The sequence below is a fragment of the Mugil cephalus genome, chromosome 12 (genome assembly GCF_022458985.1).
Source record: "Mugil cephalus isolate CIBA_MC_2020 chromosome 12, CIBA_Mcephalus_1.1, whole genome shotgun sequence".
Lineage (NCBI taxonomy): Eukaryota > Metazoa > Chordata > Actinopteri > Mugiliformes > Mugilidae > Mugil > Mugil cephalus.
Genome location: NC_061781.1, coordinates 9,293,099 through 9,304,331, shown reverse-complemented (window position 1 = coordinate 9,304,331; position 11,233 = coordinate 9,293,099). Strand labels below are relative to the sequence as shown.

Genomic DNA, 11,233 nt, shown 5'->3' with positions numbered 1-11,233 from the left:
CAGCGTGCGGTTACATTTAAACCCTGAAATAAACTCATCATGAATGAAAAATTCACATTAACGGGAAGAGACTTGATTAAAATATATTTCGCAGCACTTCTAGTATCACAGTTTACAGCACTCCTTAATAGACACTCCGGTCGCAATAATTGGAACAAAAGTACTGAAGTGATCATGAGTGCTCGGGGGCTTAATAAGTAAATGTTAATGTGCTGCATACATGAGTTGGAAGACTTTCTCCGGTGATTGCGAATGCACATTTTAAGTATTTGGCTCCCCTCCTACCCCCCCGCTGCTAAGTTCACATTTTAAAAAGCAACATTACTTGATTGCAATGTAAACCTCACGCCTGCTGATTTATTTTGGTGGGAGTCGATTTTTGAGACTAACAAAGCAGCTCCTTTTTAATCAGAGCGCCACACAAATAATCACCTCTAAAAAAATTAACAACAGTCGGCAGCCGGTGATTTTTTTATTTTCCAATAATTCCCCCTCTCGCGTTGGGAGAAACAAGTCGGGTTTGTCAAGGGTGCCCTTGAGAAACAGAACACAGCTGTCCATAAACTTTCCTTTCCACATAAAATTACATCCAACTAAATATATTACACTAGTGTCAGCGATCATTTTACAGTTCGGTAAAGTTGATATAAAAAAAAACAACCAAAAAAAAACTATTTGGCGTGACAAGACTTCTCAAGGTGAATCAACATGCGTGATTAGCCTCTCTCTCTCATGTTGCCGGCACTCAATGTTGCATAAAGGCTTCAGGACAAAATATATAAAAATCTATCTGTAATGACTGTTCTATAAATTCTCTGTTGACGTCTTATATACAGTAACTCAGAGGCGGTGTCAGCGGTCTCCCAGCAGCATCCTTCATCAGTGGCCGAGGCTTGAGGAAGATTAACTAGAGAATAATTTGGTTTTTGAAGCTGCGGTTGAGGTCTTTATGTGGGAGGACAATTGAGTTCAGCACAATCACCTCGGAGGGGATGGTCACGTTACAACCTGAGGAGACAAAGCGGGATTGTGTTAAGTCTGTGCAGTGATGTACGGCGCGTGAAGGACAATGCACTGCAGTTTCAACTCTCACTCTCACTCTTCCCCGGGGATGTTACCAGTAGATACTAGTGTCTGTGTCGGCTCCAATAATGTGCTCTTTTAATTGTATTTGCACAACATGTGATACAGCTACACCAGTTTGTAGAAATGTACCCCGCCAATGCTCGTGGAACCCGGGGCAACAATTAATAACCAACGTAAGCTGAGCAGCTAGGCATCGGCAGTCGGTGGCACTAATACGCCTCCAAGACAGTTTCCATTATCTACTACCGCTCATTAATGGTCACATAGGGCCTGGTTTTACCAACCACCAATACATCCTAAAGGAGAAGCACGTAAGTGTTCATAGGCAGGTTGGCTAGCAACGAAATGTTGCACATACTCTATAAAATACTTGGATGTGCTAGTGGTATGTAGCATACTGCTACTGTCTCTACTACTGACATACAGGATGTGACTTTATTTTTTTTTTTATTTTTTTTTACATATTTGGTGTTTGAAAGGAAGAAGAAAAGCCCAAAAAGACAGAAAGTCACCGTCATCTTTGGGGAGCTGTGCAAAAACTACAAAGCAATAAAAACACTGCCGTGGATACACATTAAAAAAAAAAGTTTCTGTAGTAGATTTGCCACAAAAAGCTGATTTACAAATCCAGTATGTCAAATTACTATGCTGATAACTGCTTTTCCTGATGATGCCGGTATTGGGCCTCGGGCCAATGGTGGAAGATCAGTAACAAATACAGGTACCATAGTGTCTAAAAGTAAATGTGTTGAAGTATTATCAGCCAAATGTGCTTAAAGAATCAAAGTATTTATTACTCACCTGTGTCAGTGTTTTTCTTTTTTTACACATCAGTGGATTATTATGACTGATGATATAACATGCATGCTGAATTAAAGAAAGTGTACCGTAACTGTCTGTATGGTGATAAAGTACAATATGAAACATAGTAGTAAATTAAGTAAAAGTAAGTAAAAGTACCTTAGAACGATACTTTAGATAATCTGTTTAGATACATGAAACACCTCACAGCAAAAAGAATAAATGTAACTTGAAAACAAGTATTCATTCATCCATTAACTTAACATCCGGGAAAAGTTTCACTTACCGAGGATAGTGATTGAAGGTGTGAGTTTTCCCTCTCTGAAGAGAGTCTCACTGTCAATTTTTGCATAGGGATCATTTGGATTCGGGTCACTCGGAGTTCCTTCTACTCTTGCCCACTTGCCGATGGTGCTATCCCATCCCACAATGCTGTTCAACACGCAGCAATGGTCCTTCGGGCACGGCGACAAAAACAAAACACGCAGAGTGAAACGTCTGCACATAAATCAAGAATCCATCAGGAGATAATTGTACCGTGACCAAACCATCAAAGTGTTTCAGGCACCCAGATCTGCTCTATGAGTTACTGTTCCTACATAAGAAAACAGAGCCGTACAACGGGGGAGTGTTTATTTAGAAGTATAACTCAACTAACAAATTCTCCCTGTAGGCAATGTGCAGTGAAAACCAATAAGTTGCCAGCAGCGTAAATTCATTTTTACTGGCGCAAAGTCATCACCGGAGACATGGGATTAAATTATGGCAGCCTCAAAATCGTTAAAAATGACATCTTTGTGAGAGGCGCAGACAACAATATTTCTGGTGTGACAGATGAGCGTGAAGATACATTTGAGAGAGGATGCTGCAGAAGAGTGGATGATGTTGCCAACATTACGTAAAGATGTCTCCGACATCGAACGGCCACATAAGTTCACTCAATACAACTCAATTAGTCTGAGGTCTGGTTTAATTCAAAACCTGATATTTCTTACCTTCAGGGTTAGCGCACCTCCAAACAAAGGCATGGTAAGGTGTCAAATTACTTTTGTGCAGGTTTAAGAAAATGTCCCTGTACATTTTGTGCATATCCCGAGGGGCTCACCTGTAAAGTGGCACCGTGGAGGATGATGGATTCTCGAACTCTGACTCCAGCACCAATAGTCACTCCAGTGCCAATGGACACGTTAGGACCCAACTGCACAGAAAAAAAGAATAAATCAATTAACTTTTGTGATAACAACTGCCAACACCAACATTATCTTCACCCCTTTTATGTAGAAGCAGAGATGGAAGCGTGAAATAAGCACGAGTTTATATATTAAATAACCACGAGGCTGCGCTGTCAATCGGACAAGATGTTTGTGTTATTGTGAAACACAAAACCCCCCTTACCATGGCAGTGGGATCAATGTTGGCTGTAGGATGGATATAGACGTTGCCTAGACAAAAGGAAAGGGAGTGTGAATGGAGTGGTCTGTGTCAATACAAGTGCGGCGCACTGCTCGACAAGGCTAATAAATAGTACCACTTATTTTGGGTCCGCCCTCTTTATTTGTGGCCAGTCTTTCAGGATGAGTTGTGTGATACTGGTTGAGGTACAATCGACTCGCGTAAATTGCAGACCTGAGACGAATGAGATGAAGAAAACAAAGAAAAATAAAACCAATGAAGTTTATATCCTTTGAGTCTGTAATGTATATTGTGTGGAGTCTTAATGGGGCCCTGTTTACATGCACTGTATAAACTTCCTCTGTATGTATTTAATATTCTTAAATTCTTCTCAAATTCTGCAATTCTCAAAGAGTGCACATCTTTGCTGTGGTCCGACATCTGACAGGCCGTGCCGTGCGGCGTGTGGACTTGAGCGCGACAGCGCTTATGACATATTTGCTCACCCTGCAGATTTAATCTGGCTCCAGAAGCCGAGTGTTTTATACACGTAGAGTTTGCCCTGTCCTGCCAGGGCAGTGAAAATGTCCTGCTCCAGCCTGATGGCCTCTGCTCGGTGCCAGCCGTTGGTTGGCTCCTCTCTGAGGAGAGACATATCATCAGGTTACAGCTCTCATTTAATGAATTAAAATGTTATTCACAAAAGTTAGCTTTCACTCCAAGACAGATCTGGCATTCATAAATAAAACAAAAAAAAACATACACACATCAGCCAGGACATTAAAATCCCTGATATTGTTACAAGCCTACAGTCCTGGCATGTGGATGTTACTTAGACGTATACCACCCTCTTAAATGTTGTACAAAATTAAGCAGGTGGTTTTAATGTTGTGGCTGATCGGTGCATTTATGCGTTTCACATTTCAATGCAATATCAAAACCGAAACTCAGTCTCTAGTAGTTTCCAGTATTCCTCAAAAATGTTGTTCTATTGAAAAACATCTCGGTGGCTCCAGCAGCTCCGAAATCTCTTTGAAAATAATTCACTGGTCTACATCCTCAGGATGAAATGAGAGCCGGCAAGTTAAAAATACATCCCTGATGCTAACCAAAGCTGATTACCTCGTAGTGATCCGAAAAGTTACGTCTACGTGTTCTGTTTTAATCAGGGTCTCTGGCATTGTGGGAGCCCCGAGATGAAACGGGGCGTTAAATATTGATGAAAAGAATATTTTAAAGGCTCACTCCCATAATCGAAGTTTTCCCAGAGTGGGCGGGGTGTGGTAAGAGGCGGGGCCGTCCCCGAGAGGCTGCAGTAAAAGCCTTTTATTTTCTATCAAGTATCTCTGATGTGTTCAACTATTTTTTCGCTGATTCAGAGCCAAGCTTGATGTAAGAGCAATCGATGCTAGCAGGTGAATTATGCACGGTGTGGGTTGAGCTTTTACAATATATGTCCTTGGTGTGCTAATTGATAGGTCAGCTTTTCCAGAGCCAGCGTGAGAACGCAAAAAGTGATGTGTCAATAATAAAAAACGCTACTGATTCTGAATGTTCAGGAGACGAGCACATCAGGGAGTCTACTAACTGCTAACTACTACTAACTACTACTACTACTAACTAACTAACTAAACTATGAAATGCAACCAACTCTAAGCTATCTAAATAGCCTCTTCTAATTAATCTAGAGGAACAGCAGGAACAACATTAAAAAGACACAAGAAATGAGTAAATGTTCAGGTGTTGACAGGATGAGCAGACAGCTGCAAAATGTAGGATGCTGTTTGACACTCATGAGAACAGATCACAGTGGAGGAGACTGACAGCCGTACGGAAACAAGAGGACGAGGAATATTGATGAAATTCAGCAAACTGTAGCGATGACACGAAAAAAAAATAAAAAATCTCAACTCTGGTGCGATGGAACTGAGGTGACGGCCAATGGGAGAGACTGACACAGCTGATTCATTAGGAAACGTTTGGGGTGGGAACCGGAGCCTGGAACGTCCAACGGCGATGCTATGAAACTTGATAGCAACGGAAGGTGTGGACACTATGACATTTGCCGTTTGGTGAAATGCTTGGGTGAGAACACCGTCCGCCGCTAAATTTGAAGTAACACTTTGCAACAACATGAAGGCCCAGTCAGCCGCCCAGTTACCTTAATTTAGCAGGACAAATGGAAACAGGGTTCAACATTAGACCACATGTCTAAACGTAAGAAAAGACAACAAGCAACAACTCTAAAGTTCACTACTGAACTCAAATGCAAAGCCACATTTCTTTAAGATACATAACGTAAACTGAAGAGTAAATCTCTTTGTCCTTGGTTTCTTGACTCTGCTCAGTTGCTAGGCAACAATAAGACACTATAGCACATAACCCCACGTTTTCATACTTGTGGTATAGGAAATGTGTCACTTTGGACAATGTCAAGCTCACGGTTAAGCCTCTTTCCAGTCTTTGTGCGAAGCTAACTGAAGCTAACTAACTGTCACTTAATGGAAGAGTGCAGGATTTTACATCAAAATGAACATCCATCACAATTAAGCCTCTCACACAACACTGATCAAGCTAATCCACGACAGGTAAATCAATCTTCACTGTTCTTAATCGTAAACCACAGTTTTTAGTCAGTTTTCTGTTTCCCAGAGCTACAGGGGGAGCAAGCACAGCGACACAGAGTAAACTACAATTTAAAAAAAAGTAAGCAACTGATGTCGGGGACAAACTCTGATCACGACGGCGTGGCTTTTCCTTATCGGGACACAGCTGAAAGAAGAGATGGGACTGAAGCTGGACACACATGCTGCTCTTGTTCAGGTTTGTAAAATCTGGGTGTAGCCAATCACACTAACTACATAATCTGCTCTCGTAACGGTTTCTGATCACGAGCTCTGGAACTTTCCAGAGCTCGCGTCAACCGTGTTTGTGTCATTACACTCACTGCCAGAAGGAGGAGGCAAAAGTTACACACTGCAGCTTCAACTTTTTGATGTGCGAAATCTCCTCATCCAACAACCGGACCGTAAGTGAATAGGAAAATCGTCCCAAATGTCTTCCTATAAAAGTGCACAGCCACAAACAAAAACTTAATGTATAATTCCAAAAAAAAGAGTAAAGGGCCACAAGTATATTCACAAAGACTATTGTGCGATCCCAGCTTCGACACAGCTTACACCATACACTAAGTGCTCTATAACCACACCATGCAGCCTAAATGGACCAACTTACCCATCATAGGGATATCTGATGATTGTATGAGGAAACAGAAAACACGGCAGGGAAGAGAAGGGAAGGAAAAAAAGACAAATGAAGAGAAGCAAAGAAATGGAGTAAATGGTTTTGCACGTGCAGTCTCACACACCGACCCCCTGGACGGAGAGCTACGACTCACAGCAACATGTCCTGTTGGTTCTTCTGGAAGACTGTGCCGATGTGCTTGAAGATCTCCGGGGTAAAGAGGTAGATGCCGCAGTTGATGATGTCGCTCACGAAGGTGCTTGGCTTTTCCACATAATGCAAGACCTGCGCAAGAAGAAGAAAGCGCGATTATTTACAGTTTAAACGGCAACGACTCGAGCTACGTGGAGAATGAGACAAGAATGGTTAAATACCTCGTTCGTTCCCTCATTTTCTACAATGCAGCCATAATTCAAGGACTGCTTTCTGTTCGCCTGATAAGAGAAGGATGTCAGCAACATGTGGGAAATAAAAATGTCTCATGGCACCAAAGAGCTGAGATCTAATGCAAATAATCTAAGTGAAGTCAGGAAGCCAAATAAAAATCCTAGACTAAAGCTTTCGCTGCATTTTCCGACAGCAAAACTCTCACCGTTGTCCCGAGGATTACAAAGCTGTTTGGTTCTCCGTGTTCTTTTTGAAAGCTGAGCATCTCTGTGAGAGGGAACGCTGAACAAACATCAGCATTCAGAACAAAGAACGCCTCTGGACTGCCAGATACGATCTGATCTCTGAAGTGATAGATGCCCCCTCCAGTGCCCAGGGCGGCGTACTCCTGCAAATACCTGCGGTTCCAAGAAGAACAACACATCTGCATTCATTCAGCCATGCTGGTGCACACCGGTAAGAAACTTGCTATCGCCGGCACAGAAATTTGACCTGAAAACTAAGAGCGATGCTGGAGAAAAAAAAAAGTGATTATTTAATATTTATGGCCCGTGCTCATCTGCTGAGTTCGCCGAGAGCTCCACTGTTTACCCGTGTTTGAGCTCTGCTGTTTACCTGATGGAGATTTTGAACTCCTGCTGCGCATTACACAAGAATCTGGTCAGTTCTTCGTTCGGCTGATAAAAGCCAATGAGCAAAATCTCCTTCATGTTCGGTACCTGTGAAAATAAGTTAATAGTTAAACCGATTTTATGACGGACAACTTCCTGCATCTCAAAGTACAAGCAAAGAATCTGTCAGGACCAACAAGTAAAGTAGAGTACTAGCTCCTTAGTGGGTTGGGCTGGCAAGGATTGATTTAACTTGAACACACACAATACACATCCCTAAAACATTTGCGAATTAATTATCACCTGTAACTGAACTGCAAAGCAGCGTAATAATAAAGCCAGCTGACAGTTAAATCTGGTCTACTTTTTATTCAAAACCACCATTTTTTTTTACACTATTATAGTTGCAGTATCTACAGTAACTGACTGACAGTGACGCTCACCTTGACACATGCTTCGATGTGGTGCTGGAGCATGGGAACACCAGCTACTGGAAACAAGGGTTTGGGAACTTCAAATGACAGCGGCCTGAATCTTGTGCCTGAAAAGCAACGTGGGTGATTACTCGCAAATCAGATTACAGAGGGGATTGGGCCCCTCAACTGTGAATCTTAATGCCGTGGGGATTTCAGACAAGCAAACTGACCGTCCTCCCTTAAATCTAAACCTAAAAATCGCTTCACTGATTGTATTATTTATACTATACTGGTTTTAGAAGATGCTATATAACGTTTATTTAAATTCAAGACCAAGCTTCTAGTCTGACCCCAAACTTTAGAAAAATGTATATGGCATCTCCCCATAAAGTTGTTCTCCATAAATAATTTTAAAAAGCATTATTTCACTATTGCATATGGGCTACTTTCCTTGAAAATTTCATGAAATACAAACTGTAGCTAATATTGCCGAGCAACTGAGACCAATATAACCCTGACATTTCACTGCGACGTTAAGCTGGTGGTGTGGTTTTCTTTTAACATTGTTAAATTCAAAGTGTTGAAACTGGACTATGTTACGATTAGGGACACACAGTGACATTATTCAGATTTATGAAACTAGATTTCTACTATGTTTTACGTTGTTATTCGACCTGTTCAATGAAAAGCTGGTGCCGTTATTAAAATAGTATAAGGCTACAAAAGGTGCTGTTTTCTATGTAGCGTCCTCGCATTAACGTTATGCCACGTCAGTGATATAAACAAGCTCAACGAGTGTGTTAGCCTTAGCAGCCTAGCTTTGCTTTAACCACATGCCGTAGACTTGGAAAAAACAGCGATAAATAAACTGAACCCTCACCTTTCTGGGGGCCCCCGATTAAAATCACCGCCTTCAACATCTTCTTGACTGAGAAGCTGTTCTGTGAGGGACAACCTGCCGGAGAGAAAACCACCTGCAACAGCTGAGCAGCTACTTCCGCATCCACTTCCTGTTTGTGACGTCGACGAGATTTACGTCAAAACACGGAGCACAAGGTTAGTTTTAGTTTTGTTTATTTTGAACATGTAAAAAACAAATGAAATAATCATACACGAATGGACATAATGAACATAAATAATAAAAAAAGAAAAATAAAGTAAACATGAATTAAAATATAAATAATAAATAGAAACTAATTTGCTTGATCGCTTATGTCACAAAGAAATATTGCAAATGTTACTGCAAAATCTAAATACTTCTACCTATTTTTTTCTTTTATTCGTGTTTCATTTCTTTTGGTTACTTTTAATTAGTTTCAATAGTTTTGTTACTTTTGATTACTCTTCATGACTTTTCATTACTTATTTATGATGTAAATCTTTAATCTCTGCATCCACTCACTGCAACATGTCTATGTTTCTCTTTCAAATGAGGGGCCTGATTTGATGCTGTTTAGCAGAGGAATTTATTTATTTTATTTCATTAATTCAGATGAAATGTAAATTAATTCAGGCTGACATCCCTCAGTCTCCTGTGTATCTTCTGTATTTATGGATTGATTGGCTGATTGATTGATTGATTGATTGACTGACTGACTGAGATCATCTCTCATGTGTCCACTCTAGCTGGGTTTACATGGAGCCATACATTCCGATTACAAACGGTTTAGAAGCCCAAACCAAATGAAAATACTCCATATAAACCTCAATCGGAATAGACAGGCCCACACCAAATTTTGTTCGGTTTCACAGGGGTACAATATTCTTTTGCCAAACCAATCTAAAGTCATGAAACAGTGAATTGGAATGAAGTCAGGCTTCATTCTGTCTGACCATGCTCTTTTTTGACGCATATGTGCACTGACATTAGAGTGAATTTCCTCAACTGGCCTGAGGCTACGCGGAGAGCTTGCTTAATAACAACACCGAAAGAACTCGACAGTATTGCACAATTACACGACGGAAAAAATAGAAATATTGAACTGCTTAAAAAGGTCCATCAAAAATTAATTGAAGCCGGGATAGACCGAAGTGTGGGACAAATTCAGAACCATTGGAAAACCTCGAAGACTGGTTACTATAAGGCTAACACAATAGCAAAAGTGGATATGACCCCACAAACTTTCCTAGTCAAGCTGTTGCTTTAATAATAAAAGTGTAAAAACAATAGCAACTACTGCCGATTAGATGAGAGATCAGTTATGGGAAGTTTCCATTGATCTGCCCATGTCACACATCTGTGAATATCAGATTGGAATAGATCACCTCACATGTAAACAGCTGACCTAAAACCTTCGATCGCACAGCGGGCGAACGTAAAGATTACTTCATATTCAGCAGAGCAACAGTCAGAGAGTCCAACAGTAAACACTATTCAATTTAAAATGTAGACCAGTCAGACAGAGCAGACTCAACCCTGGGAGGCACAGAACACCAAGGTCGCTGAGTTGAAAAGGGGACTCCAAAAACAGAAGGACAAGATGGAAACAGTTAAAATTGCCTTCGGTTTGATTATGCCAAAAGCACAGGCAACCAAACCTGCATCACTTGCCACCTCACCTAAACTGTCCCTCACAGCTGCCAAGGTACCTGGTACAGCAACTGAAGTACCTGCCGTGGGCACCAAAGTACCAGCCACAGCTCTCACTGTGTCTGATGCAGCTCCAGGGATTCCTGTAGCAGCTCCCACAGTACGTGAGCCAGCTACTGAAGTATCTCCAGAAGTGACAGCTGCATTTAAAGATGTGCCTGCCGCATCTCCAGAAGTGCCTGCCGCATCTTCAGAGATGCGTGTCGCATTTCCAGATGTGAATGCTGCATTTCCAGATGTGCCTGAAACATCTCCAAAAGTGCCTGCTGCAGCTCCTGCTGTACGTGGAGCACCTTCAGAGATTCCTGTAGCAGCACCCACAGCACCTCTCTGAAGAGCACGCTGGAGAAACCCCAGCACAGGCTGCCACGAGGCCTTCGACAAGGTCATATAGGATGGACACAAGACCTAAAGTCCAACCATGACCAAAACCGAAGGATTGGACACCTAAATTACAGCAATCCACACCAAGAAACAGCGGGGAGACAACACCTAAAGTGGAGCCTTCTACCATGCTCTAGTGCATGTGCAGCTTCAGAAGTGCCCGTCACAACTCCCATTGTACTTGGGGCAGCTCCAAAAATACCTGTCGCTGCTCTCAATGTACCTGCTGCACCATACCCTGCACAGACTACCGTAAGGATCAAAGTGAAACTTTTGGCATTGCCAAAACTGATAGATTGGACACCTAAATTGTCATCTTCCAA

General features: G+C 41.7%; 1 protein-coding gene across 2 annotated transcripts; it reads right to left on the bottom strand.

Annotated features, from left to right (window-relative positions):
- Positions 1-455: 455 nt before the first annotated feature.
- Positions 456-8,955, bottom strand: gmppaa (GDP-mannose pyrophosphorylase Aa). Of its 2 annotated transcripts, XM_047601853.1 has the most exons (13): positions 8,817-8,955; positions 7,964-8,061; positions 7,525-7,628; positions 7,115-7,307; positions 6,897-6,956; positions 6,677-6,807; positions 6,514-6,528; positions 3,786-3,920; positions 3,416-3,513; positions 3,283-3,329; positions 2,993-3,085; positions 2,174-2,342; positions 456-1,008 (listed from the first exon to the last, which is right to left on the bottom strand). In XM_047601853.1, exons 1-13 carry the CDS (start codon positions 8,854-8,856, stop codon positions 908-910), a joined length of 1,284 nt encoding a protein of 427 aa, XP_047457809.1. In that variant the 5' UTR covers positions 8,857-8,955; the 3' UTR covers positions 456-907. The 2 variants fall into 2 exon arrangements, with proteins under 2 accessions (XP_047457809.1, XP_047457810.1); XM_047601854.1 differs by lacking the exon at positions 6,514-6,528.
- Between the last annotated feature and the right edge of the window lie 2,278 nt (positions 8,956-11,233).

Bases quoted from the DNA above. Each gene is read 5' to 3' on its own strand.
- gmppaa (XM_047601853.1), bottom strand. From the start codon at position 8,856: ATGTTGAAGGCGGTGATTTTAATCGGGGGCCCCCAGAAAG. The intron at 8,062-8,816 runs GTGAGGGTTCAG...GTTGCTTTTCAG, and splicing joins AATCGGGGGCCCCCAGAAAG to GCACAAGATTCAGGCCGCTG. The intron at 7,308-7,524 runs GTAAACAGCAGA...TTGGAACCGCAG, and splicing joins GAGTTCAAAATCTCCATCAG to GTATTTGCAGGAGTACGCCG.